The sequence below is a fragment of the Bipolaris maydis genome (genome assembly GCF_028858645.1).
Source record: "Bipolaris maydis strain C4 unplaced genomic scaffold PSV08scaffold_8, whole genome shotgun sequence".
In the NCBI taxonomy this organism is placed as follows: Eukaryota; Fungi; Ascomycota; class Dothideomycetes; order Pleosporales; family Pleosporaceae; genus Bipolaris; species Bipolaris maydis.
Genome location: NW_027093864.1, coordinates 382291 through 408348, shown reverse-complemented (window position 1 = coordinate 408348; position 26058 = coordinate 382291). Strand labels below are relative to the sequence as shown.

Genomic DNA, 26058 nt, shown 5'->3' with positions numbered 1-26058 from the left:
ACAAGGAAAATCGTGTATCCGTATTCATTGGTATCGTATCAATCGAGGTAACAGAAAAAGACAACGCCGCCCATGCAATGCAATTGAAGAAACTGTTCCATCGGCCTGCAAAAGGGCCGCCCGTTGCTGTGGTCCCTTGCCTTGTGCGTAGGACCGGTAAAAGATCGCATTTGGTTAAAGAGGCGCCCGTAAGCAGGTAGCGTGGCGCATGAATCGAGGGACAAAATATGGGGCTTGGCGTCCCTCACATTGACGATGTTCTACTGCAACGCGCAAATAAGCCTCATCTGGTGGAAATTGTAAGGGTTGGCGTGGACCAAGGGCAGAATGGCAAATCTACATGTTTGCATCTAACAACCTCGTGGGAGTGGAGAGCCACTAGGCCGAGTTAAGATGCAAGTGGGTGGTGGCGCGCGTCTATGGTAGTCGAATGGCAGACAGGGAACCCGAAAGGACCCGCAGGGCAAACGGGGGGCTAGCAGCTTCTTTCTAGGCGACGGCACACATGACGTCGACGGGTGAGGCTGCAGCAAACGGCACGCTTGTGCGCAGAGGGCAGTACGGCATCAACATGTCTGTTTGGCTCAAAAGTCGTCGTCGCTGTCGGCCTTTTTCTTTTTCCGGCTCGACATCTTCTTCTTCTTGCCGTCGACTTCCATGTTGTCAGCCTCGCTCTTGTCGGGCGCATCGGCGACTTTTGAGACAATCTCGTTAAGGAAGTCGAAGCGGTCTGTCTTGGTAATTGCCTGCTTCAGGTGGATGGAGCCGACGCGCTTCGAGTTGCGCGACTTTGCCTCGGCGGCAGCCTTTGTGACGAGAGAGATCATGAAGAGCTCGAGGGCTTTTGCTGGGGGCGTGTTAGCAAACGCTGGCGCAGGCAAGCATGAGGGCGGGGGAGGGAAGAGGGGGGCCACGTACAAACAACAACGGGTGTGACCTGGGCGACCTTTCCGACGTCGTCATCTGCCTGCATGATGCGCTTTATGCGCGCGACAGGAAAGTGGTTCTTAATGGTGATGTGGTCGGTGTTGGGCAGGTCTGGGGCTGCAGACATGTGCGGGAGCGACGCGTCGGGGATGTAGTCTGCATCGTGCATGGCGTCCCCGCTGGCGAGATGGCGAGGCATGGGGCTCTGCAGCATGGGACGGGGGATGTACTGGGGCGGTGCCGGGTGCTGCTGGTGCTGGTAGTGGTGGTAGTGGTGGTGCTGCTGGTGGGCGTGGAAGGAAGATAAATCTGGCGACTGTGGTGGAGCCCAGGGCATAACGACAGGGGGCGGGCGCGAACTATGCGGGCGGTGAAATGCTTTTCTGCCACTGTGCCAGTCGTCACTTCCGCGCGCGAGGGCGGGGCATCCACCGCGCTTTATCTGCTCAAGGCTCCTTCCCGCCAAGACAATGTGGTACGTGCTTCTAGCTCCCCTGCGCCCGCACCATACAACTCTATCCCTTCCTCTTCTCCTCCTCCCCAGTGGATGACGATAACGAGCACGCCAGAGACCACGGCCGCGACTCCGCGCACACAGTTGGCGTCGCGGTGCCTGCCTCTGCCCGCAACGACGAAACCCGCCCAGGGCATACCCCACGGCTGCGGTTGATCGGCGCGCACAGGCAGGCGTCGCTGAGGCTGTAATTACTTGATCTAATCTGACACTATACAAGATACGTACAACACACTCTACACAGTACATAGCCGCCGCCCCCTCAGCCATCCTTGGTGATGCTGTCGTCCTCCTTGCGTCCTTCTCTGTGAGGCCCCTCGCGCAACCACGTCGTCGCAAGGCTGTTCTTGGGGTCATCTTCAGGGTACCCGCGCTGCCGCCGCACAGCGACCACCGCCTGCCGTACGCGCCTTGTGCACTCTTTGCGTATCTCCACGGCTTCTTTCGAGTACTTGAGCGAATCGTTGAGTATCCCGACCGCCAGCTGCTCACCCTTGGCTTGCTCCTTCGCCTGAAGCTGCTTCCACCGCCTGCGCAAGTCACCAAACACCTCTTCGGTATCGAGCTTTTCTCCAAACGTCACCCGCACGTTCTGAAATGGCCGCGGGATGAATCGTGGAAAGGTGCGTGTCTCGTGCATGATGTTGTCGAAGCCCTCCACGAAAATGGGCACAACGTCTGGCATCGGCTCGCTCTCCAGTATCAGCCGCGACACACCCCACTTGAAGTAGCGCATGATCCTCTGCTCGCTCTGGTGGATCATGCCCTCGGGAAAAATGTGAACCCACGCGTGCCGCCGGTTTCTGTACGCCGAGGGTGCGGGGAACGTGTCGTGGCCATTGGTAGAGAAGGTAAGGTGCCCGCCGCTAAAGGGATCAATGAGGTCTGGGCTCTTGAGTGATGTCGCAGGCTTCTCCGGAGGGTCTTGTTCGTGCAGAAAAGGTCCGCGGGACAATAGGCGGATCGCTTGCGTTATGGTAGGCTGGAACAGGCCGCCGTACTGCGAATGCGCAGAGCGGTGCGTGGGTAGAACTTGGCCGAAGGTGAAAAAAGTTGACAGCCCTCTGTCCCCCGTTAGTTATGCGACGGGCCATGAGCGGCAAGCGTACTTGTTCGTGAAGCACAAATCATAACTCCCAAGTCCCCAACGCAGATTATCCGGGTTGAACATGTAGCTGAGGGGAAGAATGCCCCATAGGATCGGATCGTCCATTCTGTTCCAATTGCATGAGCACAGTGCTTTGTCTTGCAAGATCAATGCCGTGGCAAACGTACGTACACGGAGATGTGGTTCGAAACTGCGAGGGCAATTAGCACAAACACATGGTCATGCAATTGGCTTCCTCGAATGCATACCAGTAATCAGTCCCCTCTCCCTCTTTGCAGGATCCTCTCTCTCATCGAGCAGCTGCAGAAACTCGTCCATGCCGTGAGTCTCAACCTTGCTCAGCCCAGCGAGAAACCCTTTGCACAAAAGCCCCACGGCGCCCATTGTGATCATGGAAGCAGCGCGCCATGGCCCACTGGGCGCCTCTGGCTGGTCCTCTGGTCGCATTGCGAGTGTTGTAGGTCAAAGAACGACATGTGCAGATTTCGCGTCCAGCGAGTGAGCAACAACCTTGCGCCCCAACGTCACTGGCCGCCTGCCCGCCAGGAACCAGGCAAGTTTGGCGACAGGGATTCCGGCAAGGCGGCCGGCACGTGCAGCCACTGGCTGGCTCTTCGTTGCCCGACCCTTTTCAGCTCTCCTGCACTACCCGATCCATGTCAGCATATCGACATCTCGTCGCAGTCTTGCTAATTCTTCCGTAACATTACCTGACTACATACACACAGTATCTGGTAGACTCAAACTTGGCACAAGCGCACGTGACCAACTGCAAGCGCGTCGCAAACTAGTACTACCTACATGGGTGCGAGACGCGCTTTGCCATTATCAACCATTTGCCTCTACTCCTGACCAACTCTTCTCACATCGCCTCAACATGCCACCACCAAAGACTGTATTTACATCGTATGAACGAAATTCGCTCAAGGATAGATGGGGTTCACAATCCACGCGCCTCACACGTGATTCATTCCTGCCATTCGGCTCCTGCCAGCTCTGTCTTCTTCCATCAGTAGATCCAGTATGCTGTTCGCAAGGCGACCTCTTTTGCCGGGAATGTGCCTTGACGAATCTCTTGGCGCAGAAAAACGAGATGAAGCGACTGGAAAGGCTCAACGAGCAGCAAAAGCTCGAAGAAGAGGAAAACAAGCTGCGCGAGGAAGAGGAGGCCAGGCTGCGAGCGGTAGAAGAGTTTGAGCTAGTCCAGCAAGGACTTTCTTTCAAGGCGGGATCATCAGCAAAAATGGTGGGAAGAGAGGGAGGCAAGATCGTGGTGGAAGAAGAGCAGGATCTCAAAGCAGCTGGTCAAGGGAGAGGCACGAAGCGAAAGTTTGAGATTGACGAGGAGGAGCTGAAGCGTATTGCGAACGAGGAACAGCGAAAAGCAAAGCGCAACCTGGACGAAGAACGCAAAGCTGCAAAAGGACATCTCCCGAGTTTCTGGGTACCAGGCGAAACACCCGATCAGCACCACAAGACTGCGGAGCAGGCGAAGAATACACCCATATGCCCATCCAGCTCCCCAGACCAGCCTCACAACCTATCTCTCAAAGGCCTTACGAGCGTTCATTTCAACGAAGAAAAGTCGACGGAGACCGGCAAACCTGTGCGCACGTGTCCGAGCTGCCAAAAGGCGTTGTCAAATAGCACAAAAGCCATGCTTGCTATCCCCTGCGGTCATGTTCTCTGCAAGCCCTGCGTCGACAAGTTCCTCACGCCAGAACACCGTCATCACCGCGACGCGCATGATGACGCCCCAGCACCAGATACGATACATTGTTATGTCTGCGATGCCGATCTCAGTGCCGGGCCGGATGCCAAGGAGGGAAAGAAGAAGAAAAAGAAGGAGCAGGCGCCTAAGCCGGGATTGGTCGAGATTCGGAGTGAAGGCACAGGGTTTGCGAGCGGCGGAAAAGCCATGGTTAAGAGAGAGGGTGTTGCTTTCCAGGTCTAGGGAGTGAAAGAAGTTGAAAGACATAGTCATTGGTAATCAATAAAAATCAAGGCCTAGGTGGATTTAACGCTCATCGAGTCATATCACCAACAGAGTAGAACACGACTCTAGATTCCAACTTTACCCGAGTTAATCCTGATGCCATGGACCATGTAGTCAAGAGAGATGGATGGACAGGATGAGTTCATAGGAAACAGTTTATTTACTGTACATGTCGAAATATCGTACTGCTACACATACAACCCCACGTGGAACAATTAGTCAAACACGCTCCCACGGCTCCACTTACTCGCCCTCCTAACCCTCTTGCCAAATACGTAAAACACAAACGGCACAGGAATAAGAAGCGCCGCAAACCCACCCGTGATGGAACTAGCCGGCCCAACACCAAGATTGTGATATAGCGGCGTAACGACTAGTGGGAACGCGCCTGCAAATACACTACGCAGAAACGTGTTTGCCGCCACTGCGCTCGCGGCGTACAGTGTGAACGTATCGACGAGGTAGTTGAGCGCAGCCTGGAAGATGGTAAAGAAACCTGTGCCCATTAGCACGAGGCCAATGACGGGTGCGATCCAGTGGAACTTTGGGTCCGCAGTCCATCCCATGATGAATTGGCCTGCGGAAAATAGAACGGAACCAAGCATCATGGGTGGCAAGCGGGCTTCAGGCACGGCTCTGTTGCCCGCCGCGTGGTATACTTTATTGTAGAGAATCTGGTTGTAAGCGTTGATGCTGCATCCGATGATTGCGCCGACCAAGAGGCCCAAAAAGGGCAGTGTAGCGCTGACTGCAGGCCACCCCCTTATTTCGCCAAAGATGATCGGGATGCCGCCTAGTTGCATGTACAAGATTCCGTAGCAGAAGCTCGCATACAGCGCGACGAGGAAGCAAATCGGTGTAGTGAGCAGCTGTATCGGGCGAAGCAAGAACTTCTTGGAAAGCTCCTTGACACTGACATCCCATTCCTCGAACTTGGTATGCAACGCCCAGTTGCCCGTCTCGTGCCGGAGCCGACGCGCCTTGTACACAAGTAGCTTGGGCGGATAGCATTCGTCGATAAAAACGACATCGATAAGCAGCGTCGTCGCCTGAAGAATGCCCGTAAAATACTCCGTCCACCGCCACCCCAACGACGGATCCGCAACAAACGCGGCAGAAACAATTGGGCCCAGGCACGGCCCCCCGACGACGGCCATTGCATACCCTGCCATTGCCATGGCCCGCCACGCCGGACTATACAAGTCGCCCAGCACACCCCCCGTATTCGTCACAGGCGCACTTGCAAAAAACGCCCCAAAAAACCGCGTAAGCATCAGCGTCTGGAAATCCTTTGCTGTCGCGCTGCCAAAGCTGAAACACATGGCTACGAACATTGGTGTGAGCACTGCGATCCTCCGCCCGTACACTTCGGACAATGGCGCCCAGAGTAGCGGGCCCAGTCCGAATCCGAACAAGAAAAGCGTAGTACCCAGCACAGCTACCTGGTTGCCTACATGGAACTCTGCGGCTATTTGTCTGGTGCCTGCGGAGTACGCAGACGAAGCCCAAGTTGCGCTCATGGTGGTGAGACCGTACATGAGTGTCGTCAGGACTTTCTTTTTCGTAGGCCAGTTGATGGGGCGATAGGGATCGTCTTCGCCGTCGAAATCGACGAGGACATCTGCGGCTGTGGGCTGGTGTGCTAGTGGGTGCGTAAATGGTGCTACGTTTGGTCGGGTCCGGATTCGCGAGAGGACAGTGTCTCGGCGGGATATGGTTCGGTTTAGGGATTGGTTTAGGCCAGTGGTTGTTGCTGGGCTGGTTCGTAGTTGGCTGCGTCGACTACGTGAGCGAGAAATGCTTTCTGCTAGTTCCCTTCGCGTGGGTCGGTGTCCGTCGTTTTGAGGGTCGTGGATGTCCGATTCGGTGTCGGTTGATATGGTTGACATTGATGATGCGCTTCTTCGTCTGGATCTAGATTTTCTTCCGCTCTCGAGATCCATGCTTGCGCTGGATTGTGATGACGCAGTTTCGTCTTGAGTTTTTTCTCTTTCAGGATCCATGGTATCAACCGTGATATGCTACGGCGAATCACTGAAGATAAGAATTTTTTGCCTATGGCTCTTCTCAGTTGGTCTTGTTATAGGCAGCGATGGGTGAATAATCGAGCACCCAGCCCACAATTTATCATCCATGAATGACATTCTCGCCATCAACGGACATAGACATCTCGGGTAAGTGTGACGTCAATTCCGCTTGCTAATCTGCTGGTCTAGCCTGAGCTAGTCTAGTATCTTCATGAGTATTCGCGTCGTTGCTGTATTTCCGCAAGGCTCGGAAAAATCCCCGGGATACGCAACCCATAGCAGCGCTCGTACGAAGATGAAGTTGAGCCGACCCCTCTCGCGGAACCGAAATGGCTGGACATCTCAGGCAAGCGAAAGAGCTAGTTTCTTATTGTTTTACCACTTGATTAACTCAACACGCAGCTGTACCTTTGTACACAAGGTCTAAGTCTCTAAAAACTTATCCGTCTGTGAAACTCGTATAGCGCTTTATTTTGTTTATTATACATATATTTTTAAACGTTGTTATTAGTGCTGATATTTAGCGTTCAAAGTGGCTACTTTTGGTGGTGGTTTGGTGTTGTCCGGCTATTTCAGTTCCGCCAGAGGCCGATATATTGGTAGAGACGGAAAAGGGGGTTCATGCATAACGGAAAAGTAGTCTCTGGAGAGCAAGCATTGACAATCGTACCTCGAACGCTGCACAATTCACTTCAAAGCACTACCCTGGTCAAAAAAAGATATGCATGTTGAAAATAACAGATCCAAACACCCCTCAGCAGAAAAAGTAATACAAGCCCGTGCTGACAGGGTTCGCGTCACAATACCATAATGACGTAACCTTGATAGTCCCAAACATCTTGACAGCTGTGTATATCTCAACCAAATACAATGTTCTCAAATGATATTCCGTAAAAATGACTCCTCCAAGTTCAGAGAAGCGATCCCGCAGGCCGCATGCTGATACTCCAACGCGTGCTCGATTTTTGAAGCCATTGATCGGCGCAGTGATAGGCCCAAGTCAGACATATTCTGTGACTTCGACATGCCCCATTCTATTGCCTATCGACTCCTCAAGCAACGCGATCAATACGGAAAACTTGCTGACCGCCGCTCAAAACTTCGCCAATACAAATAAGAACACGGGGGGGCTTGGCTCAGGCCGTCCGCGAAAGGTCCCAGATCAGACTTTACAGCAAAAGCGTAATGCTCCACAACAGACTACTCAAACGGAAAAGTTACCACAAGTAGAATACCAGGTGGCCGGTTTCGGTAGTACTATTGATGCCCATAAAGTTATACTCCACACCCCTGCCTCTACTCACAAACCCCCCTCCCCCACCCCCATCCTCATCCCACCTACCAAGCCCCTGGCGAATTCGCCACAATCTGCGCCGCAACCTCGCAATCCTCTCCCTGCGGCACCACAGCCCCATAGCCAACATTCTGCGCACAAGCCGTAAACCCATACACACCCCCATAAAACCCACTTCCATCGGGACTCGCCCTCTGCAGCACCGCCGTCAACGGATCCACACTCGCCGACGGCCCCAACGTCACATTGCCCGTCCTAAACGTCGGCACCGCCGTCGCATTCGTAAAGTAAAACGTACTCCTCTGGCACTTGGGGTTCAGCAAGCTAGCCGTGTTTGCCAGGATCCACGGCTGATTAATCATGCGTTTCCACTGGGTAAGCGTGTACCGCGGCGATGCTTGATTGGGCTCGTTTACAAATTTCAGGTCAACGGCTTCGGAGTAGAGGCCCGGTCCGCTGGCGGGATTGGGGGCTTGGGCCCATTTGGAATTTATACCGAAAGAGCCGTCGGAGTAGGATTGGAAGGGGGTGGAGAGCGGAATGAAGGCGCCGATGCGGAAGAGGATGCCTGCTATGGTTGCTTTTTTTTCGAGGTGGTTAGCTAGCAGAAGCGGGGGGGGGGAGGAGGAGGAGGGGGGAAGCGTACCGACTATAGAGGGAATGATGCCGGCGACGTAGGCTTGGGTTACTTCGTCGACGCCTGCGATGTAGTTTACGAGGGGCACGCTTAGAGGCGTTTGGGAAGACCCGATTCCGACATAAGGTATTAGCGAGCCGGCGAACATTAGGCCGGTGGCGATTTGGAAGTTGTCTTGTCGGATGTCGTTGGTCATGCCGGCTGAGGCGATGACTGGGTGCATTCCAGCAGGCAAGTTGAGGGATGCTGGGACGGGTAAGAGGTTTAGGCCGCCGAGGTTGAAGAGAGCTGGGAAGGCTTGTTGGAGTGCTTTTTTGACGTCTTCTTTGGGGACGGGAACGAGGAACCAGTCTGAAGGTGTATTAGATTTCACTGTTCTTGAGGGCGCAGTGATGAAAAGTACGTACTGTTGGTGAATGACTGCGTCCGATCCTGTGGATTGTAAATAGCAACTTCATTCGGACATATCGCGCTCTGTCCCGCAACAAGACTCGCAGCCGCAAGCAAAATCTGGAGGAATCGTGCCATTGTCTCTCTACTTGTTCTCGTTTCCTGATCTGAGATTGCAAACTGTAAAAAAAATGCGCATCGGACTTCTCTCCCCTTAATATACCCCAAGCTACACCATAGCGCCCTGCCTTGCCCATCCCCCCAATCTCCATCTCAGCCCAGCCGTTAGCACATCATAATCATGTGCAAAAAGTCCGTGATACATCGCCGACCGACAATCTCTCGCCCACGTTAGTCCAAAATAGTCCATCGATCGCGTCTGGCGCGGGCCCTCCCGAGCTTCTCTGTAGCACGATCTACATCACCACTATCGATTGTGGCGCTATCACACACACACGGCCAGTTCCCCCCTTTACTTTGTACCTGCAGCCCATCATCACCTGCCCCACGACCATCGAATGGCGTTTTTTCTCGTTGATTCGTGTGTTACAAGACGTAATCGTTGCTAAAGCGAGTATTGCATCTAGTCTCCACCGTCGTCGTCGTCGTTTGTATGACTATACGTAGCTGAGCTGAACGCCCGTGATTCACTTTACTCATTTACTTTCTCAACGCCACATGTCAAACTGGGCTGTATTGTCTTGGCATTTGGGCGCTCCCCCCATCCCTCGAATGATTGTCCAGCCAGTGCGATTGGTGCATCGCTGTTGCGCCACGGATCTCACAGGCATCTTTATACTCCGCGTGTTGTGCGCCATCTGTGGAACCGGGGTGGTGGGGCATCTGAATCTTAGATTGAACTAAACCTAAATTGCACGATGAACTACGGGCGAACGGTGAAAGTAAGAAAGTGGCTTTATTTGCATCACAAGGCATTTTTTTTGCTTCTTTCCACGTTTTTGAACGACTTTTACGAGGTTGGGAGTACGGCTTGTTTAATTCGTGTAATGGGATGCTGGGAGGCTGTTTGTGGAGTTAGGCGTCCAGAGTTTCGAGGTCACATTGTGGTTGTATACTATGATTTTTTGGGGGTTGGCTAATAATAGATTAGTGTCTTTGGTGTTCGCATTTGGGGAAAAAGAAAGTATGGGGTCTGGGAGAGCTGCGCTGGGTAATCGGTGAGGCTGGTGCCTCTGGTGTAAGGTGCTTGGAACAAAGGGGGTTGAGATGATGTAATGAGAGTGCTGTGCTGCGTTGGAGGTATGGAGCAGAGTGAGAGTTGTTTGTATAAGTTGTGGCTGGGGAGTGCATGTGTTATATGGTTGGTTAAAAGGGATTGCTTATGATTGGAAATAGCGCTGAATTAGAGTAACTATAGATTTAGTACGATTTTTTAATAGTCACCCAGGTCCGTATGGCGTCACAAAGAACGATGTAAATCTCACATAATTGATGGTGTGATCAACACTTCTCATCTAAAATCTCTCATAATGTCAATTTCACGCTTACCGAATGCAATCAGCCTAGAGTTCCCAATAATAATACTCATTACACTCTATGGGCACAGGAGATACCTGTCATAGGCTTTCAGTCAATCTACCTGAACTAATTTCTCTACTACACCATGCTCCTCACGCATATGCTTCCCTAGCTCTTCTTTAGTCCAAACATCATACTGCCGAATATCGATGCTAGCATCCCAGCATGGTTCAAGCCAATCGATACGTCTCTCCGTTTTAGCGTTGCAGATTGGGCAATGCATACCATATTCCGCACCCCAGCTCATCTTGCTCAGCCTAGGTGCAACAACAGCCGAGATGCTCTTCTTCAGCACCATCTCTGTCTCGATTTTTTCTCCTAAAAATGGGTCGATATCCAGTTTCCAGCCAGGAAGAATGTAATTCATGTCAACGTATGAATCACCATTGCGGATGAGATGATACTTAGATTTGCCGCCTTCGCCGGCAATTCGGGTATGCATATAGAAGCCAGGAACAGGCCAAAACCGCGGAACATTATCGGGAATATCAGTGACCATGATGACGTGTCCAAGCACGCCGCGGGTGATGCCGTAGACCCCGGTTGGATCAGATCTAACCAAACATGGTGCCAAGCTACCCTCACAGTATTTCTCCTGGCTCAGACAGATACGGCGGCAGGTAAAGAGACAGACATAATGAGCCAGTGTCCCGCAGTCCTCACAGTGGCGTTGGCATAATGCAGCGAAGAGATCGGAAATGGTGTATCTGTGGTGTGTTTTGATAGCGATAGCCATGCGCAAAGCTGTGGGCGCATGGGTCATGATTTTCTGGTATTCCAGCAGAGAGTTGACGAGGTGCATGGCTAACTTGCTGACGCGCCGGAATTCAAGAAATGACTTGATATCGAGGTAAGATACAGTGCGTTGCTGTAGCTCGGCGGGGAAGGCGTGTAAGGTGCCCAGGGTTGCCTTGGGCGAATGTGTGCAGTCGTGTTTTCCATGATCAAGTGGCACGCGCCACGATAGGATTAACTCACGGGTGGTGGAATGTGATACGTCAGGGATTGATGCATTTCGCAATAGATCGTAGGCCATTTTGAGTTCCTGAGTAGTAGTAGTTGTTTTTTTTTGGGGGGGGGGGGGGGGAGGTAAAGTGGAGTTTGATTCAAGGTGGAGTTGGGATAGGGTCTGGTGGGTGAAACAAGCAGGTATCTGAATTCCTTGGAAATAAGAGAGCTGTGCCTTTTTTTTACATGAAATGCTCGATTTGGCACAGTGGAGACGTCAAACCATGGGCGGATGATTGCCTTAGGAGTGGATCTAGCCAAAGACTCACTGTCTATTGGTTAACAGCAGGGTCGAAAGTCTTGAACATGATTGCTGATTTGCAATCAACTTGGAGAGGCGCCTTGTTCTGGGAACCATGGAATTCCGTCCGAGGGCCCTAACGATTGCTTCCTCGACGTGAATGTTTGGTGGCAGTTAACTCGGCAGAAGAGAGATGAGCCCTTGGTGCAGCATTGTTAACAATTTCACGCTACGCTGTCTGCTGGGGGAGGGTGCACCCGTCATTCCTGTCATTGATTCTGTACTCACTGCTTTTGATACGCTTTTCACATTAAGCAGTTTGTTTCATTAAGTACCAGTATGCCGGTACATGCTTGCTACTTCTAATACGCTTCTCGCACTAGGGAAACTAGGGGATTCGTTCTGTTGACATGCGCACCAGTCTGCCATTACAATACATAGGACGCATTTCCTTCTTTGAGCGAACTCGAACACATGTAAAAAGAGGGGTAGCGAGATGTTGTTGGTTCATGAAAGCATGGCTATAGATACCAAAAAAAACTACGAGTACGATAGATGACAAAAGAGCAAAAAAGAACGTACAAGCCCGACGTGGGGGTCGAACCCACAACCTTGAGATGTACTGAGTAATCGTGTCTGTTAGACCGTGAAAGACTAAGAGTCTCACGCTCTACCGATTGAGCTAGCCGGGCTATTGGTGTTTTCGATGGAGAAAATGCGGCATGGAGTGAGTATATAGCAATGGATTATGAGAGAGCATCTGCACGGCCAAAAAGAAACCATGTGCGCTGTCGAGAGCAAGTATGCAGGGTACGGCGTGGTGGAGGAAAATTCTGGCCATGGGACGTGAAGATTGGCGCTAGCGGATGGCGAACCATGGGAGGGTTCGGCAGATTGTCATTGCATGCGAGAGCGATGCCAAGCAAGATGGAGATGAGATGTATCTGTGCATGTAAGTAAGACGGTCTTGTAGTATGCAATGATAGGGAAGACTTGCATAGCGGGAATAATACGCAGGGCTCAGGCAGTGCTGAGGCTATGTACTTGGGTGGGCGTAGGTCAGGTGCGGTGAGGGCAAGCAAGTGAGATGTGGTCTCATGGGCCAATAGTGGATGCCTGCGAGGTACGTATCGCTACCTATTTTAAGAGTTGCCAGCGCCACTAGGGTACCGTTACGAGATGGCGGACCAGCTCAGCTTGGCACCACAGGCCTTGGTACAACAGTTTGTCAGTACACAAGTCTCGAGTGCCAGCTTTGACGGTGCTCAAATCGAGGGTTGACATTGCTGCGGCACGGCGCGCTCGGGTCGTGGTTTTGGGCATGTCCAAGAGGCCGCAGCACAGTGCATACGTGAGTTAAATTGGGATGTGCCTGTAGTCGAGGACGCAGGGCAAAGGGCGCAGCAACGAAGTTTATACTACTGCATTGGTTTCAATACCCATGGCGGGCCAGCATGCTTGGTGTCTCAAAGTCGGGCCATGGCCCTGCATTCCAGGAAGACAGAGCCGGGACATGTATTTGTGTAGCGTACACAGATGCATACGAGATGATGAGCATTTGATTGATGAGGACAGTGTGTATTCTAGAATCGAGCGAGTATCGAGAGGGCGCTTGGCGCAACGTCAGTGTGCTCCACCTAATGTCTTTCCCAACGGCGGCGCCGCGTAATGGCCCTGGACAGGAGCAGGACGTCGAGGAGAAGACAGCCGCACGCGTCCAGGTCGACTCGGCGCAATTTGGAGACTTGGTCGAGGGGGGGCGAGCAGTGGGTCATCCGCTCGAGGGCGGACACATACATGGAGACACCAGGGGCGTGGCTGCAGCAGCTTGGCCAGGGTAGCAGGGAAGCAGTCGTATGGACGTACTCTAGGCACTGCCACTGCCTCGGGGCCCGTGCCTACACATCTTTCGACGACGACACTCCCGCCCAACCCACAGCCAGGCCAGACACCTGCACCCTGAACCCGTGATCCTGCTGCCAGCTCCATAGCCTGCGGCCAGCTCCCTCTCTGTTGCGCGTCGCATCTGCCTTGCCATAGCCGCTCTCTCGCTCACACACGCATTCTCTCACACACGCACCCTCCTGATACACGAACCGCCGGCCAACGCGGAGGTGCGACTACCACTGTACTATTTTCAGCGCCCGCCTCTCCGCCCGTGGCCGCAGCCAACCCTCCCCACGCACACACACACACACACACACACACACACACACACACACACACACATACAATCCTCCCCCACGACACGGCGACAGACTGCGGCGGCTCTTCGATGCATTAGCAGAGCAGACGCGCTGAGCGGACCCAGGACGCCCAAGACGACAGACGGCCGCCATGGCCAGCAGGCCGCCAGGTGGACCGCCTCATAGCGACAACCTCATTGACTTTGACGACCACCAGCCCACATACAATTCGGGCGCACCGCCCCCCACCGGCGACCACAACCTCCTGCACCGCTACGACATTGATGCCTCAGACGCCCCGCCACAGGGCCGGCCCTCGGTTTCGTACGATGACTTTGTCGGCGGTGGCAGGTCCACCCAGGGCCTGCCGGGCGGGCCAGGCGCTCCTCCCGCAGGCTCACCCTACGTGGGCGGAGCAGGAGGCAACCCCAGGGCCTACTCGCAGACCTCGGACCTGAACAACTACCAGCGCTACTCCGACGCCGACATCCCCCACGACGACGACGCTTCGGCACAGGGCTACTACGCCGCCGGGGGCGCATACGACCAAGCCTCGCCAGGCGTCACCCGCGGCGGCTCCAAGAATGCCCACAACAGGAACAGCATCCTCAGCCTCGGCGGCGGCCTGACTGGACGTGTCAAGAACATGCTGGGCCGCGGCTCAGAGTACTCAGAGATGGACATGCCCTTGACCGAGAACGCGGCCCACCCGCAGCAGCCCAGCGCAAACGAGCCCGCCAGCGCCTACGATGATGGTTCATCCTCCAAGAAGAAGAAAAAAGGCGCCAGCAACTTCAAGTTTGGCTTTGGTGGAGGCGCGCCCGACCCCTCGACCCTCGGCCCCCGCATCATCCACCTCAACAACCCGCCCGCAAACTCGGCCAACAAGTACGTCGACAACCACATCTCGACGTCCAAGTACAACATTGTCACCTTCCTTCCCAAGTTTTTGTATGAGCAGTTTTCCAAATACGCCAATCTCTTCTTCTTGTTTACCGCAATTCTCCAGCAGATTCCCGGCATCTCGCCCACGTCGCGATTCACCACAATCGTCCCACTCTGTATTGTTTTATTCGTATCCGCCGTCAAGGAATACATTGAAGACTTCCGGCGGAAACAGTCTGATTCGGAGCTCAACAATTCAAAGGCTCAAGTCCTAAAGGGTTCTACCTTTGTAGACACCAAATGGGTCAATGTCGCAGTGGGAGACATTGTGCGCGTTGAATCCGAGCAGCCCTTCCCCACCGATCTCGTCCTTCTCGCCTCTTCCGAGCCCGAGGGTCTTTGCTACATCGAAACTGCCAACTTGGACGGCGAGACAAACCTCAAGATCAAGCAGGCTATCCCCGAGACTGCCGACTTTGTCAGCCCAGCAGAACTCGCAAGACTAGGCGGCAGGATCCGATCCGAACAACCCAACAGCAGTCTCTACACTTATGAAGCCACCTTGACCATTGCTGCGGGCGGAGGAGAGAAGGAGCTACCTTTGGCACCCGATCAGCTACTGCTGCGTGGTGCTACGCTGCGCAACACACCCTGGATCCATGGGGTGGTTGTCTTTACCGGACATGAAACAAAGCTCATGAGGAACGCCACAGCTACTCCTATCAAGACGACGGCCGTAGAGAGGATGGTCAACAGACAAATTCTCATGCTTGTGATAATCCTTGTCTGTCTTAGCATTATTAGTTCCATTGGCGATGTCATCATACAATCTACTCGGGGAGGTAACCTCACCTACCTCGATCTCCCTGGTTTCAACGGTGCCAAGCAGTTCTTCCGCGACCTGCTGACCTACTGGGTCCTGTACTCTAACCTGGTCCCCATCTCGCTCTTTGTAACAATCGAAATCGTAAAGTACTACACTGGAAGCTTGATCGACTCAGACCTAGACATCTACTACGAACCAACCGACACACCCGCCAAATGCCGAACTTCGTCCCTAGTCGAGGAACTCGGCCAGATCGAGTACATCTTCTCTGACAAGACAGGTACCTTGACATGTAACATGATGGAGTTCAGGCAGTCTACCATTGCCGGCATTCAGTATGCCGACGAGATTCCCGAAGACCGACGTGCGACGATAGAAGACGGGGTTGAGGTTGGAATTCACGACTTCAAGCAGCTTGAGCAGAACCGACGATCGCACGCCAACAAGCACATCATTGACCAATTCCTCACCCTTCTCGCGACATGTCACACCGTTATTCCCGAAATGAAGGGAGAAAAGGGCGCCATCAAGTACCAAGCTGCCTCTCCAGATGAGGGTGCTTTGGTCGAAGGCGCTGTGACTCTGGGTTACAGGTTCATTGCACGAAAACCGCGCGCTGTCATCATCGAGGTCGACGGTCGTCAACTGGAATACGAACTCTTGGCTGTCTGTGAATTCAACTCGACAAGAAAGAGAATGTCTACCATCTTCCGCACGCCCCAAGGCAAGATTGTATGCTATACCAAGGGCGCCGATACCGTCATCTTGGAGAGACTTTCGAAAGACAACCCGTATGTGGAAGCGACGCTGACTCATCTGGAAGAATACGCTTCCGAGGGTCTCCGCACCCTCTGTCTAGCTATGCGTGAGATTCCAGAGGACGAGTTCCAGGAATGGTGGTCAATTTTCAATACTGCACAGACAACCGTCAGCGGTAACCGTGCCGAAGAGCTAGACAAGGCCGCTGAACTTATTGAACGTGACATGACTCTATTGGGAGCAACTGCGATCGAGGACAAGCTGCAGGACGGTGTCCCGGACACTATTGCGACTCTGCAATCCGCCGGCATCAAGGTCTGGGTCCTGACTGGCGATCGCCAAGAGACTGCCATCAACATCGGTATGAGTTGCAAGCTGATTAGCGAAGACATGAGTCTTCTCATCATCAACGAGGAAAACAAGGAAGCCACTCGTGACAATATCCGCAAGAAGTACCAAGCGATTACCAGCCAGAGTCAAGGTGGGGCCGAAATGGATGTCCTCGCTCTGGTCATCGACGGCAAATCACTCACCTACGCCCTTGAACGCGATCTCGAAAAGGAATTTCTGGATCTTGCCATCAAGTGCAAGGCTGTCATCTGCTGCCGTGTCTCTCCGCTCCAAAAGGCTCTTGTTGTCAAGCTGGTCAAGCGCCATCTCAAGTCGATTCTGTTGGCCATTGGCGATGGAGCCAATGACGTTTCTATGATCCAGGCTGCCCACGTTGGTGTTGGCATTAGCGGTGTCGAAGGTCTCCAGGCAGCTCGTAGTGCAGACATTGCCATTGGCCAATTCCGCTACCTCCGCAAGCTTCTGCTCGTCCACGGTGCTTGGAGTTACCAACGTGTCAGCAAGGTCATTCTGTACTCTTTCTACAAGAACATTGCCATGTTCATGACACAGTTCTGGTACTCTTTCCAAAACGGCTTTTCCGGCCAGATTATCTACGAGTCGTGGACCCTCACCTTCTACAACGTCTTCTTCACTGCAGCGCCGCCTTTTGTCCTTGGTATTTTTGACCAGTTTGTAAGCGCGAGGCTACTGGATCGATACCCGCAACTCTACCGCCTTAGTCAGTCGGGTGTGTTCTTCAGGATGCACTCGTTCTGGTCCTGGGTCGGCAATGGCTTCTACCACTCGCTCATTCTCTACTTTGGCGCTCAGGCCTTCATCATCTGGGACTGGCCGCAGTGGGATGGCCGCAATGCAGGTCATTGGGTGTGGGGTACGGCAGCCTACACTGCTAATCTCGCAACTGTGCTGCTCAAGGCTTCGCTCATCACCAATATCTGGACAAAGTACACTGTGCTGGCCATTCCAGGTTCGATGCTTCTGTGGTTCATCCTCATGCCCATCTACGCCTATGTAGCGCCCAAGGCTGGCATTTCCCATGAATATGTCGGTGTCATTGAGCGACTGTTCCCCGACCCACGATTCTGGGCCATGCTGGTGGTATTACCGCCGCTTTGCTTGATCCGAGACTTTGCATGGAAGTACGCAAAGCGAATGTACTTTCCACAGAGCTACCACCACGTTCAGGAAATTCAAAAGTACAACATTCAAGATTATCGCCCACGGTACGTCACTCTGAGTGTGTTTAGGAACAAACGAAGACATGCTAATACATGGACAGAATGGAACAGTTCCAGAAAGCCATCCGAAAGGTACGACAGGTACAGCGTATGCGCAAACAGCGAGGCTATGCATTCTCGCAGACGGACGAGTCGCAGGCGAGGGTCCTACAAGCATACGACACGACACAGCAGAGAGGACGATATGGAGAGATGGCGAGTTCGCGGAAATAGGGTGGGTATTTGTAGCGAAAGGGGCATTTTGCTCTTTGGTGTTTGGTCTGGCGCATGACGGGCAAGGCGCGCAAGGAAAAAAAATGTGTACGACCTGGTCCCGAGTGGACATGACGTCTTTAGTATGAATAGTGTATTGTTATTGATGGTGGGCGTCGGCCAGCCAATGTTCATGTTTCTGTTGCTTGTGTTGGATGAGGGGCTGTGGGGTGAAGGCAGCTGCTGTGTCTGCAATGCTATCCTGATGCCATGTCTGTCGACTGCAGCTTGAGCAGGCCAGCACGTGCACACGGCAAGGCCTTGTATCGGGCGCTTGACAAGGAACACGGTGTCCGGAACCGCCAAAGGCGGAGCCTGCAGTGGTTGAGGGATTGTCGATTGGCAGGTCGAGGCGGTGGTGGGAAACAATTATCCGGTGCCTCGTTACTCACTGGTATTTTATCCGCCTACCGCGCAGTGTGGAGCAAGAGGGGCACATGCAACCCCACCACGCAAAACTGCGCTCACTCTGATATGCTGCCGCGCCCGTTTTTGACCACCCACGCCTGCCTTGATACGCTGCCGTTTGAGCTGGACCAAGGCCCCTCGAGATAGCAGTCTGTTGAGAGGAGCCGCTATTTATCCTGGCCCTCGTAGAATTTGCCGGGCACTGGGGAGAGAGCAGCAGACAGGCGGCGAGCCCGTCCAAAGTCACGCTTACACACGACGACGTGTAGCTACCTGCCGTGCTGCTGAGTGGCCGTCATAAAGGCTACAGTGGCCCCTGGCAGGGTAAAGTGGCAGGCATACCGACGGCGAATGAGGACTCGACAGGCAAAGGCAAAGGCATGGTTAACCCAGTCGTCCGGGTGAAGACGCAGGGTCATTTGGCCTAAACTAGCCTCTGACACGGCGTTATATAGACGACAGGCTGTTTGTTGTGCCTGGGGGCAGAATGGTCTGAAGTCCCGTCTGCAAAATACACGTTTGATATCAGGGAGCCATGATTGCTAGACCCATTTGCCGTCCCGGTAGTATTAATACGCTGCGTTGCGCCGCTGCCTTGTCCACTGCTTCTACTCCTCGACTCTTGACATCTCTTTCCTCTTCCTCCTCTGCTTTGTTGTTGTCGTCGTCGTCGTCAACCAAGGCTCGCTGCATTGCCCCTCGAACGCATACCGTACCAACTTTCAAGACTAGACTTGCCAACCGCAGCTTTTTCGCTACAATGGCTTCAAGCGTCCCTTTCGTTACCCTCAATGATGGCAACAAGATGCCCCAAGTCGGCTTTGGACTGTGGAAGGTCGACAATGCCACTTGCGCCGATACTGTTTACAATGCCATCAAGGCTGGCTACCGGCTGTTTGACGGCGCATGCGGTACGTCGACTCGTGTTGAGCACTTTATTTCTCTCTCTCTCTCTCTCTCTGCTCTCTTCCTTCTTCCTGTAACCCCACCATCTGGCAAATGGTCAGCAGAATCGGTGGCTACCGCGAGACGCCCCGAATTACCGGTGGCTGCTGTAGATGCTTGGCCCTGCATCGGAATGCTAGCGTCGTCCATCGGAACAAAGCCCGAGCCTCCTCACGTGCTCATGTAATAACCCATACTGACGACTCAATCTTGAACAGACTACGGCAATGAAGTTGAGTGTGGCCAGGGTGTTGCCCGCGCCATCAAGGAGGGCCTCGTAAAGCGTGAGGACCTCTTCATCGTCAGCAAGCTCTGGCAAACCTTCCACGACCGCGAGCAGGTCGAGCCCATCGTCCGCAAGCAACTTGCTGACTGGGGCGTTGACTACTTCGACCTCTACCTCATTCACTTCCCCGTCGCTCTCAAATACGTCGACCCCAAGGTCCGCTACCCACCCGGCTGGTACTACGACGGCGAGAGCAAGATCGAGCACAGCAACGCCAGCCTACAAAGCACATGGGAAGCCTTTGAGGACATCAAGAGCAAGGGCCTCGCAAGGAGCATTGGTGTAAGCAACTACAGTGGCGCTCTCCTCCTCGACCTCTTCACCTACGCCAAAGTCAAGCCCGCCACCCTCCAAATCGAACACCACCCTTACTACGTTCAACCTCACCTCATCGAGCTCGCCCGCCAGCACGACATCAAGGTCACCGCCTACTCGTCGTTTGGCCCCCAGAGCTTCCTCGAGTGCGACATGAAGGTTGCCGCCGACACGCCTCTTCTGTTTGACCACCCCGTCATCAAGAAGATTGCAGATGCTCACGGCAAGACTCCTGCCCAGGTTCTGCTGCGTTGGTCCACCCAGCGCGGTCTGAGCGTCATCCCCAAGTCCAACTCGCCAAACCGCCTGGCGCAAAACTTGGATGTTACCAGCTTTGATCTCAAGGACAGCGAGATTGAGGAGATTTCGGGTCTGGACAAGAACCTCAAGTTTAATGCTCCCACCAACGTACGTTTTATCATACCTTTAGTGTTTCCCATGGATGGTGTTGGCTAACGTTTTTTGTTTATAGTACGGTATCCCTTGCTACGTCTTTGCATAGACGGGCATGGTCAATAATTTCTTTTTTTGCTAATTTTCTACGGAACGTTTTACGAATTTTTTCGATGAGCCGACATCGAAGGATGATGGGTATGAATATGGAAGGTTAGGGCAGATATCAAGTATATATCAACTCGAAATAAAAACAAGTGCTCAATCAACCGATGCAATGTCGCATCCCCTGACTAACGACTACTATTGATGTGATGTGAAAATAGTAACAAGAATCTAAACAAAGCTGCCCGTGCACTTCTTCTCCCTCTTCTTCATTCTTATCAACGTCATAATCACATGTTCCATCCTCAATCGGCATCTGTTCGGCAAACTTTAGTACTGGTACTAGACAATAGTAGTTGACTATTTTATGTCTAGACGTAACAAAAAAAACCAAAGCTTCGACCAATGACGCCATGACCCATTCGTCTCCGAGGACGATCGAAGCTAGCCATTGTAGCCGCAAACTTTACATCAGACATGGCATTTTGTCATTTTACCATTGCACAGTAACCCCCCCCCATATCTAAAACATCACGTGATGCTCTTCCTTTGTCGGTGTGGTACTACGGTTACATCGCGATGTACGGATAACGTGAAACTCACGTGTTCGCACCCAGTAAATCATCACTTTAATTTTCTCGGAGCAAACCCACGCCGCTTATTTCCGTCCGCTCCCGCGAGAGACCCTTTACACGTGCCGTGATGATGATGATGATGCGAAGCAAGGATACCGCGTCCTCTCCCCCATCAACCCTTCCCCTCGTTCACATCAAACTGAAAATTCATAGAACTACCGTTCAGCAGTGGAAGGAACCATAATTCTCCGAACCACTCACCCATACTAACCCAGTCATCTACCTGAAACACACACATACAGATGGAAAATGGTAGTTATCTGATATTTAGATAAATAAAAAGAAGTCGGGAACAACTAACCCCGACCCCCCATCCCATATCCGACATCCGACCAACCCCCCCAATCCCCGATCGCGTGACACACAACACACCCACTTTCCATCCATCCACCCTTTTTAGTCCGAACACCCCCTCTCCAAAGAACAGGCAGCCCCGACACATGCACACAAACACACAAGGACTCGTCTGTTTTTTTTCCCCGCTCCGAAGCAAAGGAAACAAAATGACAAAAAGTGATGTAGATCGAGCTTCTTAATAATAATCTCTTCGCCTCTCACCAGAACCCGAAAAATGCGACCATAACCTTGCAGCCTGATGTACCTTGTTCCCCCTCTCCCGGATGCGCGGCTGTGTTGCAGTGCCGGTGGCTTACCAGTGGTTCGATAAGGGCTTTCTATGGAGTCAAAGTCACGTTCAGAGTAGTAATGATGACCATCATGCACCTATATGTATTATATCTTTTTCTCTCTCTCTCTCTCTCTTTATCCATACAAAGAAAATAATCGTAGAAACAATACGTAGCAAGTGATATTAGGAAAGAAATATACATGAAATAATAATAAAACGGTGACACATCATACTTCTCTTCCATCCCCCCACCCCCCCAAGCTCCTCTATTACTAGTAAAAACCCATAATCCAAGTAAATTCTTTCGCCCAAGAAGAACAAAAAAAGGGACCCCTCAAGGGCTCTCGGGACATGCAGACGGACAAGGTCGGTGTGGGGGGGGGAAGCAAGCAAGGCGGACGCACGTCCATCCGCGCATCGCCGAAGGGCCAAAGAAAAAAAAAAGAGGCTTGGTCAAGTCAGGTTTAGGAAAGAGACAAGTGCAAGGCCCCCATTCATGGTGAATCCAAACCGCGAAAAGATCTAGGAGCAAGATAATCGTACATGGGAATCTTCGATCTGATAAAAGAAGAGCTGTAGCCCTTTTTTTTCGCATCGCGGGAGAAGGGAAGGGGGGGGGGGGGGGGTGTGGCGGGGAGGCGCAAATCGAAACACGGAATACGGGACATCACCCACCCCGGCGAGCAAAAGAGAGAGAGAGAGAGAGAGAGTCAGGGTTTACTTTGAACGATTAAAGCTCGTGACGTCGGTGTGTTGTGCTTAGTGTATTAACTAGTATACCTTCAGCCTCATCTCTGTGCCCTTTTCTCTCTCGCTCCTCTTTTTTACCAACTTTTCCCAACCAAACAGAAAACCAGTGTCTTGTCTATTGTTTGTGTCACATTGTACACTTACTACTACGAAAAAAAAAATAACCCCCCCCTTCTCTTTCTACATACCAAAAAAGCCCTCGTCTTGTCTTTCTTCAATAAGGGACAAAGAAAAGGAAAAAAAAAGAAAGGAAAGGAACCAAGGCATTAAGCACATTACTCAGCCTTATATCCGAGAATCCAAACACATCATACCCCGGATTACTTACATATCCGCCCCCTCCCTCTCCCCTCGCTCATCTGATAACCGCTTCGATCCGTTCTTTATCTTTTGGATCCCTCTCCCTGCCGCTTCCGCTTTCAACTGGGCTGAACCGGGGCGAACTAAAGAAAAAAAAAGCGTGAGCAAGAAAACTGACGTCGACGAAACTGGTCCTTGCGCCGGCCTTGTGGGTTCCTCTTTCCTCGGGTGACGGGTCACAAGCACAAGTGTGTCTGTGTGTATGTCTTTGCTTTTTGCCCGATTATAAACTTTGTTGAATATACGCGACCGTTTTTCTTTGCGCAGACTGGTTTTCTCTCTTCCTCTTTTTTTTTGATCTCCTCCTTCCCTCTCACGTCGTTTATCACAACCGCGTCGCATTGCAAAGCGCCGTCGTCTCGGCAAAGGAAAAGCGTTGCGACGCTGGAGGCAAAAAGCTGGACTTGAGAACTCAACAAACACACTTCCATTTTGACAATGGCATCATCATCCAGCGAGCAGAGCCAAATGAGGTATGTTTGTTGTTCGCATTTCTCTGTCCTGGCCCAAGTCTGACATGACATGCCCACAGGTTCCTAGCCATCGTCCTTCCCGTGCTCACCTTTTGCGCACATGGCCTCCTCGCCATGTCCTTTGCGCTGCCCGGCTCGGACCTCGACAGCGCATACTTTCCCATCACCTACAACCTGCTTGCTTGCGGTGCAAGCATTCTCGGCTTGGTTGGCGCACTACGGGTAAGTCAGCAGCTTGTTTTCCTTGCCCCGCGTTTCGTGCGACGGACTGTCGGATCGTCCGGAACTACTGCGAGTCTTGTTTGTCATGACGCATGGGTGCTTACAATGCGATAACACAGGCATCGCCAAGTCTGGTGTCAGCTTACACCCTGCTGCACACAATGACTCTGTCATTTCTAACAATCGCAATCGTCAACCTGGTTCTGCCATGGGACTTCCGAACATTAAATCCGGTAACTCCGAGCTACACGGTCGACGTACTAGCCATATGCCGCGACATTGATGCTGGCTTTGGGTGGGACACCGAGTGGCTGGAACAGTGCACTAGGGGTCTTAGCACCGTCAAGTTTTGGTGTGCAGGCTTTAGTATGGTCTTGATTTTTGTGCAGTGGTGGGCTCTGATGAGTGTACGGACGTGGGGGCAAGAGCAGCGGGCCCGGTCGCAGAGTACTCGAGGCGATGTGGAAAAGGCCGGCCTTGGAGCCGACGAGAAGACGACAACTTATGACCAAAAGAGTGGATTGTAAAATGACATTAAAATGAATTAAAGAGTACAAGCGCAGAAAGCGTGACATGATGTAGTTGGACGGAGCTCGTCGACATGATTACCCTGGCTGATATTACGCGAATCGGACTGGCAGATTGGTTTCTGAAATCACGTGAAAGTCATCTACGTAGAAAGGTCAACTTGTCCAAGGTACTTGAACTTGTACACGGTCAGCACAAAAGTTGGAAAGCTTACCATCATCATCGTCTAAATAGGCTTCCCAGACCCATAGCGGACCGGCGGCACGATCAGCCAGCTCTGAAGCTTCTCGCCAGAAGAGGAACCTATGGCATTCTTTGCTGTTGTTGAGATAGCGAGTATAGGTGCGAACTGGCCAGAAGCCACAACTATCGCATGTGCAGCTGCCCCTGGTCCAGCCCATGATGTTTCCACAATGCATACACATGTCGTCCATGCAACTAGTCCATTCGTTTCTGCCGCTGTATCCTGTGTGGATGACTCTTGCAAGTCTACTTACGTGCCAGGAGCAGACGTTGGATGGCAGTTGGACTACGTCATGGGGCGTAGTGGTGAGCTTCATGGGAATGCATGCTGGGCTGGCCGACGAGCTGAACATGGCCATTGAATAGGCGGTATTGCAGAGGCGACAGTGCTGCTGATCGGGCTTTGATAGTGACGGGTTCAGATAGCTGTGTATTGCACGTCGTGCACAGGGCGAAAGGGCATCCTGCCGACGGCGTGGGTCCAGGCGGATCGTACTGTTAAGCCGTGGAGCCGTGAGTTTGAGTGCCAGCAAAGCGTCCAGTGGCAAGAAATCGCAAATGTCCCGCATGAGCTCCGCGGGCAGGCCATGGAAGGACGTGGCATCCGAAGACATGGTGGTGCGCACATGCGGATACGATGGAGGGTCTGGGCCGACTTATTGTGTCCGCTTGACAAAGAAAAGGCATGCGAAGCAGGAGGTGCATGCTGCTGGTCGAGATCAAAGAGGTCCTCGTCCTGGCCATTTCCTCTGCTCCATTCATGTACGCCAGCGACGTCTATGAGACTGTGAAGGGGACTCTGACAGCAAACGGAGCTCTTGTGCCAGAGGCTGACGTTGCAAGGCCTTGGAATGTTCCATTGTTTTGCTTGATGCGGCTTTGTTGCATTTGGCGCACGGGCGATGAGGTTGCACGAGAGGATGCGTGACGGCCTGAGGGGCTATGTATACGGGCGGTGGGCAAGAGGGCGAGGGAGTGTGACTGGTGTCATGGGCGACGGTTGAGACAAACGGTTGGTGGCAAGCGCGTGGGGCCTGACGTTGGAGAGGGGCAGCGGCGACCCAGAAGCAAACATTTGGCCGAGACGACGACGGCAATGACGATGGTGTGGAAGGAGCGATCAATGGCGGGCATGGCGGAGAGGGAAGTCACGACGGTGGTAAATACAACGCAGCAAAGGGAAGATGGACTTTGGAGAGGTGGAGAGGCGGGACAGGGGTAAAAGGAAGCATGCATGGTGAAGCACGGATTCCCGTGCCCCAAACGTGTGTTGCTGGATTCGACAAGACTTGTTAGTGGTGGTAGCGCAACGGCAGGGCAGGTAGGCGAGCTCCAAAAGCCGGGGTAGCAGGCGGGAGCGCATGTCTAGCCGAACAAAGCAAAACCGCATTGCATTGTATTGCGGCACCTGCGTGTGTTGGTTGGCCGTCACGGAGGGGTGTGTACTTGCTTACTGTCCATGTGCCCAGTACACAGGTACGCGTCCAAGACTGCAACGGGTGTGCTATGCAAGCACACGGTGGAGCCCGCCCACACAGCCAGCCAGATTGCCGGCACCATGTTCCGACACGGTCGTCCTGTTCTCG

At 52.8% G+C, this 26058-nt stretch overlaps 9 protein-coding genes across 9 annotated transcripts; 4 read left to right on the top strand and 5 right to left on the bottom strand.

Annotated features, from left to right (window-relative positions):
- Window positions 1–464: 464 nt before the first annotated feature.
- PSV08DRAFT_362660 (histone-fold-containing protein) lies at window positions 465–1337 on the bottom strand. The gene is made up of 2 exons (XM_014222989.2): window positions 919–1337; window positions 465–847 (listed from the first exon to the last, which is right to left on the bottom strand). Exons 1-2 carry the CDS (start codon window positions 1262–1264, stop codon window positions 585–587), a joined length of 609 nt encoding a protein of 202 aa, XP_014078464.2. The 5' UTR covers window positions 1265–1337; the 3' UTR covers window positions 465–584.
- A 285-nt stretch (window positions 1338–1622) lies between these two features.
- PSV08DRAFT_302477 (uncharacterized protein) lies at window positions 1623–3013 on the bottom strand. Its single transcript, XM_014222988.2, has 4 exons — window positions 2798–3013; window positions 2721–2739; window positions 2551–2655; window positions 1623–2505 (listed from the first exon to the last, which is right to left on the bottom strand). Exons 1-4 carry the CDS (start codon window positions 2994–2996, stop codon window positions 1704–1706), a joined length of 1125 nt encoding a protein of 374 aa, XP_014078463.2. The 5' UTR covers window positions 2997–3013; the 3' UTR covers window positions 1623–1703.
- Window positions 3014–3373: 360 nt separating this feature from the next.
- Window positions 3374–4589, top strand: PSV08DRAFT_203513 (uncharacterized protein). The gene has a single exon (XM_014222987.2). It carries the CDS (start codon window positions 3427–3429, stop codon window positions 4501–4503), a length of 1077 nt encoding a protein of 358 aa, XP_014078462.1. The 5' UTR covers window positions 3374–3426; the 3' UTR covers window positions 4504–4589.
- A 171-nt stretch (window positions 4590–4760) lies between these two features.
- PSV08DRAFT_371533 (major facilitator superfamily domain-containing protein) lies at window positions 4761–9031 on the bottom strand (the record flags this gene model as incomplete). Its single annotated transcript, XM_014222985.2, has 5 exons — window positions 4761–6566; window position 7277; window positions 7915–8446; window positions 8513–8854; window positions 8911–9031. The coding sequence occupies 5 exons, from the start codon at window positions 9029–9031 to the stop codon at window positions 4761–4763; spliced, it is 2802 nt and encodes a 933-aa protein (XP_014078460.2).
- A 1453-nt stretch (window positions 9032–10484) lies between these two features.
- PSV08DRAFT_247859 (uncharacterized protein) lies at window positions 10485–11468 on the bottom strand (the record flags this gene model as incomplete). Its single annotated transcript, XM_014222984.1, has 1 exon — window positions 10485–11468. The coding sequence occupies one exon, from the start codon at window positions 11466–11468 to the stop codon at window positions 10485–10487; it is 984 nt and encodes a 327-aa protein (XP_014078459.1).
- Window positions 11469–14018: 2550 nt separating this feature from the next.
- Window positions 14019–18483, top strand: PSV08DRAFT_203508 (uncharacterized protein; the record flags this gene model as incomplete). Its single annotated transcript, XM_014222982.1, has 4 exons — window positions 14019–14204; window positions 14313–14622; window positions 14683–17914; window positions 17971–18483. 4 exons carry the CDS (start codon window positions 14019–14021, stop codon window positions 18140–18142), a joined length of 3900 nt encoding a protein of 1299 aa, XP_014078457.1. The 3' UTR covers window positions 18143–18483.
- An 865-nt stretch (window positions 18484–19348) lies between these two features.
- Window positions 19349–20960, top strand: PSV08DRAFT_203507 (NADP-dependent oxidoreductase domain-containing protein; the record flags this gene model as incomplete). Its single annotated transcript, XM_014222979.1, has 3 exons — window positions 19349–19500; window positions 19753–20543; window positions 20608–20960. Coding segments are annotated over 3 exons (973 nt in total), but the record flags the coding sequence as incomplete, so codon positions are not given.
- A 2311-nt stretch (window positions 20961–23271) lies between these two features.
- Window positions 23272–24349, top strand: PSV08DRAFT_402251 (uncharacterized protein). The gene is made up of 3 exons (XM_014222978.2): window positions 23272–23479; window positions 23539–23701; window positions 23821–24349. Exons 1-3 carry the CDS (start codon window positions 23445–23447, stop codon window positions 24226–24228), a joined length of 606 nt encoding a protein of 201 aa, XP_014078453.1. The 5' UTR covers window positions 23272–23444; the 3' UTR covers window positions 24229–24349.
- Window positions 24350–24368: 19 nt separating this feature from the next.
- On the bottom strand, window positions 24369–25431 carry PSV08DRAFT_362653 (uncharacterized protein). Its single transcript, XM_066093030.1, has one exon. The coding sequence runs from the start codon at window positions 25084–25086 to the stop codon at window positions 24385–24387; it is 702 nt and encodes a 233-aa protein (XP_065948982.1). The 5' UTR covers window positions 25087–25431; the 3' UTR covers window positions 24369–24384.
- Between the last annotated feature and the right edge of the window lie 627 nt (window positions 25432–26058).